The following is a 19,000-nucleotide window of genomic DNA, read 5'->3' as shown; positions in this document are numbered from 1 at the left end:
AAAATCCTGGCGTAGTCCCAGTTAGTGGGAATTGTCAACCCTTAGTTCTACACCTCTACAAAGTGGCCTTGGGGCACCTGGTAACGTGAACTCTGTCTTCCTTTTCATACATATTTCATAAAACTCCCAATTTCTTACAATTCCCTCATCTTTCACCCCTTATACACAGCATGTGAATCCCCACAAAGTTTATCAAAAGTTGCTTGGGCTACTTTAGATCATAGCCACTCATTCTTCCTACCTGAAATGTTTTCTTATATGTTTGAGACAGGGTTCTAGTACATATCCTTGGCTGGCTGGGAACTCACTATGTAGATGAGGGTGGCCTTGAACTCACAGAGATCCATTTGCTTTTGCCTACCACGTGCTGGTATTAAAGGCATGTGCCATCACTTATTTGGAACTTGTAATGTGACTAGCTATGCATGCTACTACTTAAGCTTTTCTCAAATTATGTTATCACTCTACACAGAATATTTATGTGTATTTTATTTTTGGGATAGGGGCTCACTAGGTATTCCAGGGTGACTTTGAACTCATGATAATTTTGATTCAACCTATTTAGTGTTGGGATTACAGGCAGGTATTGCTAGGTCCACCCACCCCAGGCTCTGTCATTTGACTGTATGTTTACATGAGCACACATGTATACACCTGTATTTAAAGGCCAGAGGTCAACCTTGGGTGTCGTTTTTTAGGTGTTGTCCACTTTACTTTTGAGTCTTTGAGACAGTCTCTGGCCTGGAGCCTACCAAACGGGCTAGGTTGTCTGGCTAAGAGACCTGCCTGCCTCTGTTGCTTGGCACTAAGATTGCAACTGTGCATCACATGACTCAGCTTTTTAAAAGTGTGGGTTCTGGGACTGAACTCAGGCCCTTACACATGCACAGCAAGCATTTACCAACTGAGCTAACTCTCTAGCCCCAAGATGGGATTTTATTATGTAGTCCAGGATAGCCTCAACTTAATGGCAATCCTCCTGACTCAAGGTAACTGCAGAGTCTACACTCTCACTTCACCCAAAATTACAACTGTTCTTTCCTTCCAGAGACTTCTCTGAATGTCCCAGACAGAAAGTTCTTCTGGTTAGGTAAAGTGTTAAGTAGCATAATTAAAATGCAGAGATACGACTCACAGGCCACGGCATACAGAACTGTATTACTTGAAAACACGTATTATATCCCATCACTGGCAATACTGACCACACGTATGCATATACCCACACATATATGCATAACCACAACCCTAATGTTGGAAATGATACACAACCTTTCCCAAGTGATTTCCCTACCACAGAGAATTCATTTCAGAAGTCAATCAATATTCTTTCCTTTCCTCACCTATGAGTAAAGGAGAAATGTGTGTGTTAATATAATGCAAGGAATAAAAATTGTATTTCACAAGCTGAAGTTTACACTGCTTACTTTTACAGAATGATATTAACAGAATGGGGGTGGTAAGGTAGTTTTGTGGGTTTTTTTCCAATAATCTTAAAGCTTGGGAATCATTTTAAATGGATCAATGGATCTATCTTCCAATGGATCAATCTGATATTTCACAACTGGAATTACTCAGGAAAGAATCACGTATTTAGACTATTACAATTGAGGCAGCCTCTTCTTATGTAAACCTGCTTTATTTTAGGTGTGCCAGCCATCAAATTTGAAACAGAAGAACATAATCAAATTAGATCAATTAGTAGATTAAAAAGCACATCTCCAAACAGAATGACAGGTTTGCGTAACGCGAATAGCATGTCGTGGATTGCAAAGGGTCCAACACTGCACGAACTCTTCAGGAGAGAAAAACAGAGAAAACGGGTTAATTCCACAGTCATGCAGTAAAGTTAGCTTTTCAACAAATATTGAACCAACTTACTCTCTATTGAGAGTTCCAACACAGGGGACAGCATGCAAAAAGGAAAAAAGAAAAAAAGAAAAACACACAAATTAGTCGCCATCAATGCAAAGTTCCTGTATGGAAGAAAAACAAACAAACAAAAAAAACACTAAAGAAAATAAAAGTGACAAATGTTTTTCAAAGTTTTATGAAAAAACTCAAAATAGTTTTAAAAACAAGAGTTAAATGAACAACACAGGAGAAGAACACATGATTTCTCTGCATATCTCATTTATTTCCTTGTTAAGGAAATTTAAGAAACAGGAAAACAAAGTTTTTCTTCTTGCTCCCTAAAATTTTTATCTCTCCCCCTCTCTCCCTCTCTCTGTCTCTCTCTTTTTCTCTCTCTCTCTTTCTCGACAAGTTCTCACTATGTAGCCTTGGCGATCTTGGAACTCACTGTAGATTAGGCTGGCATCGAACTCACAGCCCATTACAAATACTTTTTTGTTGTACATTCCACTGTCCTTGAGGCTTAACTTTCAGATGAAAAGATGAACAGAAACTTCACTTCTGTTTATCAACAGTGTCAACATTTGGTTCCAAACCACACTGTCTAGAATTTTTTCCCCATCTTCTTCCCCTTCATAAGTTGGATGATTTCTGTGAAGTTTTGAACAAAATTATTGTATGCAAGTAAAGACAAGTATTCCTATCACACTTCACATTCCATGGGTAATTCCACCGCCTGCTCCAAAGACTATTGAACAGCTACCTGATCTGACTAGAATACCTGACAGAAGACACTCAACTAGTACAGCACAAACATTGTGTTTTCTACAGAAGTCCAAGGCTCAAAGGCCCAACTCAAAAATTGAAGCCGCCAGTTCATGACACACACCCCAGTGAAGATGGCACACTTTCCAAAGAGTTCCATTATAGTTAAATGCTGAAACCACACGGTTAACTTTTAGTACATGGTATCACTTATATTAGGGAGTTGGGGGAAGGGGCATAAGATGGTTCCACAACAGTAAAAATAAAAACTTGGGGGCCAAAGTGGTTCACCATGAGGACCTGACCAGCACTCATGTAACAAGCTGGGTATGGTCTTGCATTCACCTGTAATGCCACTGCTGTGGGGGTGGGGATAGGAGAATCTTCAGTGCTTGTTAGCTACCAGCTTAGCTGAAATACGCAAACTCCAAATTTAGGAAGAGGCTCTGCCTCAAAGAAATAAGGCATAGATAGATGAGGATACCAGATATCCTCCTTAGGCATCTCTGCATACACACAGGCATATGAACTTGCATACAAGCATACTTGTGCATACACACACACAACAGGAAGACATATGCATAACCCACTCATATAAATACTCCACTCACACATAAATAAAATTGGGAAACAGTCTCTAAAAACACTTACTTTAAAAACAAATTACATGTGTTGTTCTAAAACTTCTAGAACCATACAAGAGATCTAATCTTAAAACTTCACATATTTTAACTGAATCATCACCAAATCTTACATGTTGGATATTATCATAAGCTGTTGTACAGATTAACAAGCTAAGGCACACATTGCTAATAAGTACTGCATGTAGAACAGAACTAACACCACTATTTGCTACTATTGTGTTGTAAAGTTCTTATGTAAAACTATCAAAAGTCTTTAAATGATACCTGGTGCCCTCCTCACCGTTAGATCACTTATTCTCATACTGTACAGGTAGCTCTCTGTATTTGCAGATTCCATGACCCGAGGATTCAACCTAACATGCACTGAAAACATCTCAGGGAAGAAACTGCCTTTGTACTGAGCACATGCATACTTCGTTTTTCTTTAATCATACTTAAACAAGATCTTCAGCATCTGCAGGTCCTGGAACCAATCCATGATAGATGCTGGGGGGAATGATACATGAAATAAGGCTAACTTGTCAATCTGTAAAGACATCAAATGATCTCCACTTGCAAACTATACTTGCCACATTATCTGAGTCCTGGGGAAAGTCCTGCATTCATTTCAACTAAAGGGGTCTTTTCTAGTCCTTCCTTTTCTGGGATGTCTCACAGCACACTAGAGCATGCCTGGCATGTTGGCTGGTCCAAATCCTTTGTCTAAACATATTAAGGGAAATGTTCTGGGAGCTGAAATCAGTAATCCTAGCTGGAAAAGTATGGGCTGTTGCTTATAACCTTGTTCTTGAAGTGTCCTGTTTCTGCTTGAGTCAACAAGTGGTCTCAATCAAATCAGACAACAGCAAGAAAAACCTTCATTCTCAAGGCAGCTAGCTACGGTTTAATGTTCACAGACAGACTGAAACACTGATCTAAATTTAAAAGCACACCCAGCAACTCACCATCCATGTCATGACACATGGTATCTCCTAAGCACCTTTACGAGGTTTTACACAGTTTCCACCCTGCAATCCTGCAACCCCCCCCCCCCGAGTTATAGATAAGACAGTCCAATCCAGAATGGCCACCTAACCCAGGCTTGAAGGAGAGGCATCATTATGCAGAGCCCTAAGGATGCAGTTTGGGAAAGAAATAGAACTGTCCCAAATGGCATTTCAAGCTATAAAGAAAATTGCACAGCATAGTTAGGGGAGAAAGTAAGATTTAGGCTGAGGTGTGATGGCTAACCTAGGTTGTCAACCTGGTTACACATGGAATTAACTAAAACCCAAGTATCTGGGCACACCTGTGGGGGTTTTCTTGACTGGATTTTTTGAGGTCAGAAGACCTGTCCTAAGTCTGGGCCATACCTTCTGGTGGCAGCCTATATAAATGGACATGGTAGAGAGAAGCTTTTGCTGTTTGCTTGCTTGTCCTCACCCTCCCTGCTAAGTCCCTCTGTCCCGTTGGAGGCTGTCCTTCACTGGCAGTGCAACCCTACTTCAGGATCCAACACCGACTAAAGACCAGCTGAGACATCTAGCCTCGATGACTGAACAACTACTGATGCTTGGCCTTTCTGTCAGAGACAACCACTGATGGACAAGCTGGACCACAGCCTGTAAGCTATTCTAATAAATCCTCTTTTAATATAGAATTATTCTATTAGTTCTGTTTCTCTAGAGAATCCTGACTAATACAGGGAATATAAACAAAAATATCAGGTTTTGCCTGGACATTTCTTGAGGGTTTTAAGATGGTTGCACACCAGCACCTGTCTGCCACAGGCCTTCTGGTGGCACCACAACATATGCACCACATGCAGCATCATAACACAGCAGGAGACAGCAGAGGGCACAGGAGCGAGAAAAGGAACGGGGCTCTGCCTGTTATAACAGATTTACTTCGTCACTAATGACATCGATTAATTCATGAGAGCAAGGTCTTCAGGCCTAATCTCCTCTTAAAGGTTTCCCCTTTTTTCTTTTGGTGCTGTATATAGAACTCGGGCCTCACAAATGTAATTAATATCATGAGTGTGATTAATATCATGAGTGTAATTCATGCCACTGAATTGTGAACTTAAAAATGGTTACAATAGCAAATACAATGTTCATTTAAAAAAAAAATAGGTGGAAGCTGGGCGGTGGTGGCGCATACCTTTAATCCCAGCACTCGGGAGGCAGAAGCAGGCAGATCTCTGTGAGTTTGAGGCCAGCCAGAGAAACCCTGTCTACAAACAAACAAACAAACAAACAAACAACCCCCCCCCAAAAAAAAAAGTAAGGGGGGAAAAAAAAGGTGGAATGTAATCACCATGCATTATGTGTGTGTATGAAACTGATGACAGTGATATTCTAAATACAAAGTGGTAATGGTGTTATGGGCCTATGAGGATGCTGGACTAAAGTCTATCTAACTGTGCAAACAGATAAATTGTATACTATGTGAATTATCTGTCAATAAAGATTTTATAAAACATAAAAAAAGATGGTTGCACACAATGTGGCAGCTAATTTAGGTATAGGCGGTGTGTGTGTGTGTGTGTGTGTGTGTGTGTGTGTGTGTGTGTGTCTGTCTGTCTCCGTGTCTGTGTATGTATGTGCAATTGGTAAAAAGATTACTTTGAATTAGCAGTGAGATCAGAGAGACATTCAGAGGCAGAATCAAAAGGAGTAGTATTTTTACAGTAATGCAAATTCCTAAGTTGAGTAGTCAAATGGTGGTATTTATAATACAATGAGATCAAGAAGCACAAGAAGGTTGAGGACAGAGTCAGTTCTTTGTATTTCAGGATTCTGCACCTGTGCTTTAACCAACCACATGCTGAAAATATTTGGAAAAAACTTTGCATTTATAACCTTGCACATTTCCCCTATAATTTTCTAAATAATACAATTTTACAATCAGTTACAATGTATTTACATTAGGTATTATGTGGTGGCCCACACCTTTAAGCTCAATAACCAAGAAGCAGAGGCAGGAGGATCTCTGTGAGTTCTGAGTTCAAGGCCAACTTGATTTATAGAAGAGTTCCAGGTCAGCTAGTCTACATAGGAAGACAGCACACACGCAAAATAAATAATAAACAAAGTATAATGTGAAAGAAGGATCTATGTACAACATTCTACCAGCAATATCAATAAAACAGGCAGATAAAGGTTGTGAGAGCAAGAGTAAAAGAAATGGGCACAAGGGAGTGAGGGATTCAGCACAGAAGAAAATACCAATTTTTCCTATCCTACCCATTCATTAAATGATAGAAAAAGTACCTCCAAATACAAAGAGATTCAAAATGAAGTTGAATAACACAAAAACAGGGTCAAACAGTAAGCTGGAATTTGCAAGAGATTCCTGAAAAGCCAAGTAGATGAGACCATATAGCACAGTGGTTCTCTTTTGAGGAGTCACCTAAGACCATGAGAAAACAGATATTTACATTATGATTCATTAACAGTAGCAAAATTACAGTTACAAAGTAGAAACAAAAATAATTTTATGGTTGGGGGTCACCATGACATGAGGAGCTGTGTTAAAGGATCACAGCATTAGGAAGGTTGAGAATCACTGATACAACAAGAGACAGGGTACACATGTTTGTATGGAACAACAGTTTCAAGGTGAGAGCTTCTTCTATTTCAGCAGCAAGGAAGATGGTCAGAGGCAGGAAATATGGTTCCTGCTTGAGGGCTGACATCTATGCAGAAGAGATAGGTGGGGAGATAAATGTGGTTGAGGGTTTTAGAAGACAGAATGTTTGATATAAGAACCAAGAGGAGGAGGATTATGAGTCACCACTGAGAGAAGAATATGGGCCAGATGTGGTGACAGCAGGACCCAAGACTGTGTAATTTCACCCTCTAGAGGGGTAGTGGTGCTATACTTCCCCCTTCAAAACTCTTAACCTTCATTTAGTTAACCTTCATGATCTCCAGCCCCCGGAGAGACGGCTCAGGAGTTTAGGAGCATTGACTATAAGCTGGGCCTGGTGGTGCACTCCTTTAATCCCAGCACCTGAGTCAGAGGCAGAGATGAAGGGGCCAACTAAGGCTACATAGCGAGATCCTATCTCAAAAAGCAAACAGCAAAAACCCACTGCCACCACCACCACCAAAGCACTGGCTACTCTTCTAGAAGACCCGTGTTCGATTTCCACCACACACATGGTAGTTTCAGAGCTCTTTTGGCACCAGGCTTGCACATGTAGACATGTAGGCTAAACATTCATACATATAAAATAAAATAATTATAAATATTTTTACAGAAAAGATGGTGTCAAAAAAAGGAGGGATCCTAGACACTCTATAGATATATTGAAAGGGAGAGGCATATCTATTATTTTAGTAATATGACATAATTAATAAAAATACCCACAAATTAAATCCCAGTATTTTTTTTGACCAATTCTTTTTCAAGACAGGGTTTCTCTGTGTAGCTTTGCGCCTTTCCTGGAACTCACTAGGTAGCCCAGGCTGGCCTCGACTCACAGAGATCCGCCTGGCTCTGCCTCCCAAGTGCTGGGATTAAAGGCGTGCGCCACCACTGCCCGACAATCCCAGTATTTTTAACTCAGCACAATGTGGTTATATGTCCAATTTATTCTGAATGAATGACATTACTAGCAGAGCTAATATAAACAAAATATATCATCAAACAAAAATAAGAACCTTCTTCTGGGTGGTGGTGGTGCATGGCCTTTAATCCCAGCACAGAGGCAGCCTGATCTCTGTGAGTTCAAGGCCAGCCTGGTATACAGAGCGAGTTCCAGAACAGCTAGGGATATACATAGATATCCTGTCTCAAAAAACTTTGAAGTGAAGGCAGATGGATCTTTGAGAATTGTATGTTGGGGATAGAATTGGTTCAGTGGCTAAAAGCACTTGTTGCTCTTGCAGAGGGACTGGGTTCAATTCCCAGTATCCACATGGAGGCTCATAACCATCTATAATAATAGTTCCAGGGCATTTGACACCTTCTGAACTCAGTGAGCACTAGGTACACCCCTGGTGCACACACATGCATGCAGGCAAACAACACTCATACACATAAAATAATAAACTGATTTAAAGAAAGAGAGAATTCTGCCGGGCGGTGGTGGCGCACGCCTTTAATCCCAGCACTCGGGAGGCAGAGCCAGGCGGATCTCTGTGAGTTCGAGGCCAGCCTGGGCTACCAAGTGAGTCCCAGGAAAGGCGCAAAACTACACAGAGAAACCCTGTCTCGAAAAATCAAAAAAAAAAAAAAAAAAAAAAAAATCCTAAGACAAAAGCCCATAGGTGACCCTTCCGATCAATTCTAGGGGTGTGGAGCCAGTTCTGCACATTATGATCATTTCACTTCCCTAACTAGTGTCAAATTCGGCTCTTCTCTTTGATCTTTAAAACAATTACTACTACTTATTTCTTTATTTGTACATGGGGATTAGTTACATGACACAAGTCACATGTGGAGATCATAGGACAATAGAAAGTCATCTTTTTGCTTCTGTCATTTGGGTCCTAGGAATCAAATTCAGATTGTCAGGCTTGGCAGTAAGCACCTTTAGTCAATGAAACATTTTGTAGACCCACCTATCTGGTCATTTAGAAAATGTTTCTCTTTATCACTGCAAAGATCCTGGCAATGATATTAAAATTGAAATTGTATTACTGTCAAAGGAAGAGCCACAAATTATAACCCTAAGAAATAATTTGGCCTTGGTAGTAGCAACATTATAATTCTATCACTTTTGAAGATGTTTAACAACTGTATTTTCAAAGTTGAACATCCTATAAATAAAAATGCTGCTTAATAAAAACAAAGGTACATTCAGGAAATGGTCTCATTCTTTGCCTTATATTGTCAATTGAAATGATCAAAATTTAATGTTTACAATGTATAGAAATGTTTCCATTACGGTAAGCACTATAGAAGTCATTAGTGGTAGCAACAGTAATATAGAAATGGTGTGGTGGTTTGTGTAAGAATGACCCCTACAGGCTCATATATTTGAATGCTTGGTCACCAGGAAGCGGAACTCTTTGAAAGGATCATAAAGAGTAGGAGTTGTGTCCCTGTTGGAGGAAGTATGTCACAGGGTGGGCTTAGAGGTGTCAAAGGCCCATGCCAGGCTTCCATACGTGCAAATGCTGATAGTGTGGAGAGAATGTCCAATGCAGCTTTCTCCCTCCAGATGTTTACAGTCTAAGATTGCTCCCCTAACAGAGATTACTCCTACCAAGATCAGCTAAGTTGGCCTCCCTGTTCAGCTATATACTATAAACGCTGCCTCCCTGTTCAGCTGTATACGATAACTGCTGTCTCCCTGTTCAGCTGTATATACTAAACACACTGAGCTTCCAGGGCAGCTTTTCCCATCTGAGGACCCAGCTCACCTGGTCCTAACCTCCCTGTACTTTTGTCTGTCTATCTGTAATTTCTTCATTTTCTCGTCACCACTACTCTTGAGTTCTGGTCCCCACGCCATGCTAGGCTACAGCACATTTACAATGGTGTGTGTCAGGGAAGCCAACATTTCACAGAGCGCACAATGACTTCACATACTTCATTAAACACATATTTTTGAGACAGGGTCTCATGTAGCCTAGGTTGTCCTTAAATTCACTATGTAGCTCGATCTTGGTTTTGAACTTATGATCTTCTTGCCTTCATCTCCCAAGTACTGGGAATACAAGAATGTGTCACCAAGCCCAGGTCTAAATATATTTGATGAACATTAAAAAGTTGAAAATACTCAGAAAGCTTTTATGTATTTTTTCCAATGTATGAAGAATTTCTCTCATGGTTCAAACATTACTTTATGGTTTTTGCTAATAGCAAATTTTCTACAATATTTTTCTTTCAAGATAAGAATGGTTATATTAATGCTGTAATTATCACAGAAGAAAGCTGAAATGAAATGTTAGAAACATTTGCAACTTACTCCAATTACATCCTTTACAAACAGCAAAATGTTCTGTTGTATATGTGTGTGTGTGTGTGTGTGTGTGTGTGTGTGTGTGTACACATACATGTTTGTGTATGAGCATGTATATGCATGTGTATGAGCATGTATGTGGAGGCCAGTGGCTAACCTCAGGTGTTGTTCTTAGGGACCATTCACCTGTTCTTTAGACAACATCTCTCACTGGCAGGCCTGGCACTCACCATGCAGGCTAGCTGACTGGCCAGTTAGCCACAGGGATCTTCCTGGATACACCTCACCATTCACTCCAGTGTTGAGATAACAAGAATGGACCACCAGAGCTGACACTTTTTCCTAAGATTTATTTGTATTATTTTAACTTGTGCATGTGAGTTTGTGTGTGCAAGCACTCACACACGTGCATGCAAAGGCGTCCAAGCCCCTGCAGCTGGAGTTACAGAGGGTCATGAGACACCTGATGTGGATACTGGGAACTGAACTTGGGTCCTCTGTAAGAGCAGCAGGTGCTCTTAACCACTCAGCTGTCTCTCCAGCGCCAGAGCTGACATTTTATTTTATTTATTTTTAAAAGTTTTTTGGATTTTCAAGACAGAGTTTCTGTATGTAAAAGCTCTGGTTGTCTTGGAACTCACTCTATAGACCAGGCTGGCCTTGAACTCAGAGATCAGTGTGCTGTTGTCTCCCAAGTGCTGAGATTAAAGGTGTATGACACCACTGCCAAGCCTTACAACTAACATTTTAAACCTCTGTTTCTAGTGGTAAAAATTCAGATCCCACCAAGCAACCATCCAGCCTGCATAGCATTCTTAGTCTGAATCATAAGAGATTGTAACTGCACCCCCCTCCCCTTTGGAGAAGTTTCAATGAATGGATACAAAGAACTGAAATTATGTTTGAAAATTTCACTACCAATGGCTTATAGTTTTCTTCTATCACTTTATTACTTTTTTTGGATACCCCATAGGAATAAATAATATTAAATACTACAACATACCTTGCCATGAGGATCAGCAAACATTCTTGTGAAAATTTCACATAATCTTTTCAGTTCAACTCGACTGCCAAAAATAAAAAGTAAAAAAGGTTGATTAATATCTTGCTATAGGGTGAAGTCAATATTTAAAAGTAAGCCCACAAATAAATTTACTAATAATGACAACAAAAAGGTTATATTAATTATTCCTCAAAATTGAGAAATTTGTGGATTTATCAGCCAAGATGAATGTACAGCTGTGAAATGTAGTACTAATTCTGCTGCAACCCACACTACTGATGAGGACAGAAATGAGGGCAGAACTACATTTAATCAGCAGAATGTGTAAGGAAACAAATTGTGTGTGGGGATCCATGTAAGAATTTTATTAAATGTTACAATGTTTTCTTAAGTTCTACCTTTTTCCAAACTGCCCACGCTTTTCCAATTAAAATGACATGTTGCACCTAATACTCTAGGTATTATGATTAATTGCAATGAGTCATGACATGTGATATGTGTTCCTTAAAATATCTTAGGTAGTACAAAAAAAAAATTTAAAGTATGCATTTCCAATACATTTAAAAATGTACAAATAGAAAGTATATAAAATATCAATATTACTGTCATCAAGTGAGAAAACAACTTTCTACATTTGTATCACACTAACATCAAATCTGAATTATCCAAATCTGATTTTTTTGGGGGACAGTGTCTCCCTGGCTGGACTTGAACTCACTATGTAGACCAATCTGGCTGTAAGCTCAGAGATACAACTACCTCTGCCTCCTAGAGTACTGAGATTAAAGGCACGTGCCTACATGCCTAACCTGAAGTTGGGTTCTTAAGGAGTCAACAACTATATTGATTTAAAACATCACATCAACAAGGACAACAGAAGATGTAAGAATGAAGCAAACTAAACCATTCAGAGAAGTACTCTAAGGCAGGCAGTGGTGGTGCATACCTTTAATCCCAGCACTTGTGAGGCAGAGGCTCTGTGGGTTCAAGGCCAGCTTGGTCTACATAGTGAGTTCCAGTGCAGCCAGAGCTACACAGAGAAACCCTATCTCAACAAACAAACAAACAAACAAACAAACAAACAAACAAAAAACAAAAAATGAAAAGAACGCTACCACTCTACAATCACATCTTACTCATTCTGAATTCCAAAATTACTAACATATTGACCTAACCTGTTTTGAATAAAAGTGTTTTGTTTGTTTGTTTGTATTTGTTTTTTCTAGACAGGGTTTCTCTGTGTAGCCCTGGCTGTACTAAAATTCACTCAGTAGACCAGGCTGGCCTCAAACTCAGAGATCTGCCTGCCCCTGCCTCCTGAGTGCTGGCATTAGAGATGTGTGCCACAATGCCTGGCTAAAAAGGTACTTATATTTTAAATCTCTCTGTGTGGTGCACTGCCATGTGTGGAGGTCCTCTGTCACCAGTTCTTGCCTTCCACCTGTATGAGACAGGGCCGCTTGTTTTGCTGCTGCAGCGTACACCAGACAGCTGGACTGGGAGTTCCCAACTGTTCTCCTATCTCCACCTTCCATCTTCCCAAAGGAGCCCTGGAATTACAGTGCACTGCTGTGTCCAGTTTTGCACGGTTTCTGGGGATCCTCTACTCAGGTCCTTACACTTGCATAACACGCACTTCACTTAGTAAGTCACCTCTTAGACCTGAAAGTTTTGCTCTAAAATGATTCATTAATTAGAACAAGAAAATTACAGCAGTTTTAGTTATGATACTAATGGCCCTAAAGGAGTACGGCTTGGGAAAACCTTTAACACAATTCCTGACACATTTCACAAAATTAAGTCAAAAGGTGCTAGCCTGCTTGAAAAAGTCTTTCATGACACTTCTCACCTTAGCGTTCTCTGGTTTTTTAACAAGTTCTGCAGACCCAGGAGGCCTTCTTTCCTTTCTGACCAATTGGAGCTAGCACATCTGTTGAGGACTTCTGCCACGTCTTCTGTCTGTCTCATGTAGGTAGGAATACTACCATTTCGAGAACTATAGGAGCGTTCTGAACACGCACTAGAAGCATCGCTGTTGGCATCATCATCTGAGTGCATTCCATATGACTCATATCTTCTTCGAGCAGGTTTTTTCTGTTACATATCAAGAACTACATTAGCAGTAGTTACAAACATAGGGGTATTTCATAGTGTTTATTCAACACAAAAAGACTGATTTCTGTCTTAGATCAGTGGATGGCATGCTGCTAACCATTGTAAAGATAAAATGTCAATATTTAGTTTTTGTTCAGGAAGGACTTTAGAAGTTAGTAGAACATGAACTGTTTAACTATAAGAGCAGTACAGGAGAAGATGACTATATGCAAGCTCAGTCATGTCAGGTGGGAGATGCTCACAAGTATAGGCTTTCTCCTTAGAATGGAAAAGCAAGAACAGACTGTAAATACAAACTGTACTACAAGTAGGAGTTGACAAGAAGAAAATACCACCTTTTGAGGAGTAGAACCAGGATTTTCTTATGTAAAATACCATGCTCTTTCCTGTCTATGTATCTCTTCTTTTCTATTTCTCTTGCCATTTCCCCCTTGTTCTAACCTTTATGCTTTCAAGAGAAGTAAAATACAGTGAGAAAGTGTTATGCTCACTAAGACTTTTAGGAAGCAAGATGCTTTTGTGTCCCTAGAGTTTTCCCAATGTAATCTATGTCCTGTAGCTTATTCTGTAAGAGAAAGCAGTCGAGGTTCCTTTCATTTCTTGACTGTAAGGTCCGTAATTTATGTACCTGCCCATTATTCCTTTCATATTAAAAGTGGCATGAGGTAGAGTAAACTGCTCGTTTGAGTTTTTCCTGGGGAAATTGGAAAAAAAAAGTATGTGCTCTGATACTTGGGTTTGGCTAGGGAGAAGGGGAGCTACTGCCACAAGACACACTAAGTGTAGTAGGAACTCAAAATTCCCAAGCATCTACGGATGTTAAAATATTAAAGATACACTATCTTAACATAAATAATCAAAAGGTTTCCAAAGCTGCTGCCATTACTAACCCTCTCTTACCGACCTACAGACACTAACTAACTCAATTTTGAACAACAGTGTCTATTCAGGTGGGCTCCAGGACAGTTCTATTAAAGACTCCAGTATAAACAGCTCACCTCATGTATAAAAAAAGTGGCACCTTCCCAAAACACTGTGTTCAGTCATTATCCCCCATAGACAATCACAGTGACAGAATAACAGATGGACAGCTAAGGGTTTTATTACTTCCACCTTAATTTTTAATAGATGACTATTATCTGTTAAATTGATGAAGGAGAGAAAAAAAGTTATATCATAAGACGTCAGAAAATAGTGATGTCTATACCTTAGTCCGTATGTCTCCTAAGAGCTGAGAGCAGTCAATTTTTAAAGAGAAAAATTGAAAATAATGAAGAACATTTTGCTAAACAGCACAGTGAACTTGCCATTAACAATGCCCACGATCAGAAATATTCAGTTTTATAACATTCAAATAACAAAGAACTGTTTAATGAGGTTGTATCTTTAATCTTGTCAGTATCCTTTAATTAAAAAAGAAACACCTAAACTACAAAAACATTTCTATTGACAGTTTCCTAACGAAATTAAAAGTATTCTTACTATTTATAGCCTTTCTGCCACTTCTAAATTAGACTTTATTTCTCCAGGTACAAATTTGGTTTAGTAGTTGGAAATTTTCCATTAACTTGATAGTTACATCTGTGCTATGCAAATAATGAGGTTCACCTGGTCTATATAGTGAGTTTCAGGCCAGCCAGAACCACACACTGAGAACTTGTCTCAATGGGGAAAAAAAAAAGGCTGGAGAGATGGCTCAGGGATTAAGAGCACTGGCTGCTCTTCCAGAGGTCCTGGGTTCAATTCCCAGCTTCTACATGGAAGCTCACAACCATCTGTAACTACAGTTTCAGGGGTTCTGATGCCTGCCTCTTCTAACCTCCACAGGTACCAGGCACGCAGATGGTGCAAAGATAGACATTCAGGCAAAATATCCATATATATAAAAATAAATTTTACAACAACTTTTTGGTTAAATATTTCCACATAACTTGAAGCTATCATCTTTCTTGCTTGCATAAATAGCAACTCAAGAATAACCAAGCCAATCCCTAAGACTATGCAAGCAAAAGTTAGATGGCAAATCATTAAACTTAAAAAAAAAGCAACCTGGAAAACATCATTTGGGAAACAGAATAAGGCATAATAAAAACTTAAGCCAGGAGGTAGTGGCGCATGCCTTTCATTCCAGCACTTGGGAGTTTGAGACCAGTTTGGTCTACAGAGCCAGTTACAGGACAGCCAGGGCTGTTACATGGGGAAATCCTGAACTGAAAACCCAAAACCAAAAACCAAAAACCAAAAAACCTTAAAACATCTGATTGATTAAATGCCACCAGAAAATGTGATCAACACATCCCACACTCAGAAGAACAGAGCCTCTAATTATATTAAAAACTCTCGCAGCTTGAGTTAAAGACAGAAAGTCAACATTGCTATTATCACATGTGATGATATGCAATAAATCACAGCTATTACCAATGAATATTTTAAAAATGTGTCTTTCACATCTACAACTAAAAATATTTTTTTCACAATATTGGTCTTTTTTTTTTGTTTGTTTGTTTGGTTGTTTTTTTTAGCTGAGGGGTACAGAGTGCTAGCTCAGTGGTGTGCTGCTCGCCTGGGATGTACAGGCTCCTACACCAGATGGAACCACCCAACATAACGGTGAGGCCTTCCATAAATTCCAGGTAGAAATTCAGCATGAACAAGGCTCTGAGTCCAATGCCAGTACCAATCCTAATAGCCCTCAAAGAGAAAATGAATAAATATTTTGAAACAGAGGATTCCTATCATCATTATTTGAGTCACTCTGTTTTGAGTGTTAAGAAATGAACCCAGAGCATTATGCATGCTAGGTCAGTTTTCTACTATTCAGCCACACCCTAATTGTAAGCCATAATATGAAAGATAAAGAGTCATACTGGACTGACTAGGGGAGTTAACCAAATAAATTCCACCCAGCATTTCAAGTCTTCATAATTTTACATAAGAACAGTGTTTATATATATACATACATACATACATATAGTACACAGCATTCTTCCAACAAATACCCCAATCCTGCAGTGTTTTAAATGCTCATTTTTTAATATGCAGAGCATAAAGAACCAGGAAAAAAACTTAAATAAATAATCAGTCCAGGCATGGTGGTACATGCCTTTAATCTTAGCACTCAGGAGGCCAATGTAGGTGGAACTCTGTGAGTTCAAGGCCAGCAGGGTCTACATAGAGAGCTCCTGGACAGCCAAGACAGCACAGTGAAAGCCTGTCTCCAAAACAAAGCAAACCCCTACAAACTCAAGGTGAAGATAACCTTGAAATTACATGTTTGTAAGTATACATACAAATGTACTGATCTATTTGCCATACAATCAGTAGATCACAGTGCATTAAACATGATACTGCTATTATTAAAAACATCAAGATTTTTTGTTCCTGACACCCAGTTAAGATTATTGATCTGGCTTAAAATTCTGAATATTAGTAATGTTTGATCATTAATGTATTACTCTGCTACTTATACTGTCTACGTTTTGTCTTCTTAGGTTTAATCTAGAATTTCTCATCCCTTCTCCTACACAGGGAAGGCTCTCTCACATACATGCTTTATTGACTAGGAACATCTACATCGACAGGAAGATGGAGAAAAGTACCAAGGCATCAGCGACCGCTTCCTCCACGTCGGAGCCTGTGTTCAGGACTCGCATGGCACTGACGGAGGATGACAATCGGCTTGACTGGCTGATCCCATATCCCGGACCTAATTCACCAGAAAAAGAAGGAAAACAGATATCAGACAGTCACAAATGTAATAATGCAAGGGGTTGTGGGGGTGGGATTCAACTCTTAATACGGGGAAAGGAAAAAAAACCAATGGGACAAAGCATTTTAAAAGCAATATTGTATTTTTCTGGGCACAATGAGGTTTTGGTCAAGTGAAAGGGAAAAAGCAATCAAAATTATTGACAAATTAGAAACAAATTTAAAGAACCACTGTTTACTTGGTAGAACAGGGAGACCATGGCTCTGCCAGTACAGGCAAGGCTCCCCAAAAGAAACGAACCATAAAGTAACCCAGAGCTACGAAGTCACACCAGCAACTCACCACAAGAAAGAATCGAATTATAATCTCTCCTTCAGAATAACTGATTTTATTCTTTAGCTTAAACAGACTGTTCAATAAGCATTAAGTGACTACTATGTGCCCAATGGTCTGACATGTATAGACAAACAAGAGATGAATTCTCACCTGCCCACCAACTGTTTTGCATACCTCTGTTTACAATTAAAACACTTCATCCACCATTTTGGTTTTTTTTTTTTTTTTTTTTTAAACACACATATATAAAGATAAAGTACATAACTGAGAACATAAAACAATTCTATATTTAAAAATGACACAAGTTATACCAAAAAAAAAAAAAAAAGAGGGAAAGAAAAGAAAAAACCAACCAACCAACCAACCAACAAAAAGCAACACCCATCTGCCAGTTAGAAAAATGCTAAGGTTGCTAAAGGGAGGATAGTTACTTGGGGGAAGAAAACCAAGTGATTTATTCTCTAATAAATTAAACTTAAATAACACAAATTAACTTTAAAATGAATATCATGTGATAAAAACGGAAAAGGACAAAATTTGAGATGAATGCAGAGATGATAGTGAAAATGTACTCATCCTTCACCTGAGGCCCCATACACATCGGGGGCGTAGAGGGCACCAGTGGATCTGGAATGGTGTCTGGAGGCTGGAATAACAGGACCATACAAACCTCATCTATCACCACAGAAACAAGGGATAGTGGCAGCACTACTGTCGGCAAGCAGAGTCAGTTAACAGTGGTGTTACTCTTTGTATTTAATGATCAGAGTATCGCCACATATGGCAAATGAACATTAACTAGCATTGCAAGATCAACCCGGACACACATACAAATTGTACCTAAGTGGACAGACATAGGCCTGTAGAAGACAAAAAAGGCAAGTATTCAAATGGAGGGAAATGTCAAAAGTACAAGCATGAAAACAAAACAAAAACAAACACTTGTAGTAAAAAAAAAAAAAAAAAAACCACTATGGTAACTAATAATATCTTATCTCCTTTACTCTCGAACACTCAGTGAGAGTTATTATTTCAATTTTATAGGTCTGAAGTTTTGTGCCTTTCCATTCCTATGTTGAAATCCTGACCCCAAATATTAAAAGGTAAGTGGTGTCTCTAAGAGATAATCTGGTCATGAGAGCAAGGTACTCATAAAGGAGACTCCAGAGAACTAAGCAGTTCCTTCTACAGAGGGCCTCCACAGACAATGGATGGATGGTACCCTTCATCTTGGACATCCCAGCCTCCAGAACTGTGAGAATAAACCCTGCTCACTTCAAAGTACTGAGTCTAGAGCATGTTAGAGCAGGCTGGACAGACTAAGACAGATGGGGAATTAGAGCACGGAGGCTGATTTATGTGATGAAAACCACACCTGTAAGTGTTATAACTCAGGATCTGCATTCTTTCAAGACCTTTGTTTTCAAAGTACACAGAAAACATTCAGATTATTAAAAAAATCATTGACTTCACTTACGTTAATGTGCATTTTATTCATAATAGTCCATAGACTATTACATCTGCATTTGGTAATGAATTATTGAAAAATGGAAGCTTATGAGCATCAAAAAGAAATATGAATAACCTAATAAAACCCCTTAAAAAATCTGTAATCAATCCCCCAAAACACCACTTTACAACCTAAACTTATCATACTTTGGCATTTTAGACTTCTGTTC

The 19,000-nt window shown here is 39.2% G+C and overlaps 1 protein-coding gene across 38 annotated transcripts in view; it reads right to left on the bottom strand.

Annotated features, from left to right (window-relative positions):
• Window positions 1–19,000, bottom strand: part of Clasp2 (cytoplasmic linker associated protein 2) — a 193,826-nt gene that overhangs the window by 38,038 nt on the left and 136,788 nt on the right. For 16 of the 38 annotated variants that reach the window (XM_028892946.1, XM_028892952.1, XM_028892950.1 and 13 more), the window contains 6 exons: window positions 17,905–17,967; window positions 16,876–16,982; window positions 14,484–14,507; window positions 13,011–13,255; window positions 11,162–11,225; window positions 1,879–1,881 (listed from right to left, as the gene is read on the bottom strand). In XM_028892946.1, coding sequence (XP_028748779.1) covers window positions 1,879–1,881; window positions 11,162–11,225; window positions 13,011–13,255; window positions 14,484–14,507; window positions 16,876–16,982; window positions 17,905–17,967 — 506 coding nt within the window. The remainder of the gene's footprint in view (window positions 1–1,878; window positions 1,882–11,161; window positions 11,226–13,010; window positions 13,256–14,483; window positions 14,508–16,875; window positions 16,983–17,904; window positions 17,968–19,000) is intronic. The other 22 variants (XM_037207998.1, XM_037207997.1, XM_028892961.1 and 19 more) reach the window with 7 other exon arrangements.

This window comes from Peromyscus leucopus, chromosome 7, assembly GCF_004664715.2.
Source record: "Peromyscus leucopus breed LL Stock chromosome 7, UCI_PerLeu_2.1, whole genome shotgun sequence".
NCBI lineage: Eukaryota > Metazoa > Chordata > Mammalia > Rodentia > Cricetidae > Peromyscus > Peromyscus leucopus.
This window is presented reverse-complemented; position numbering and strand designations above follow the sequence as displayed.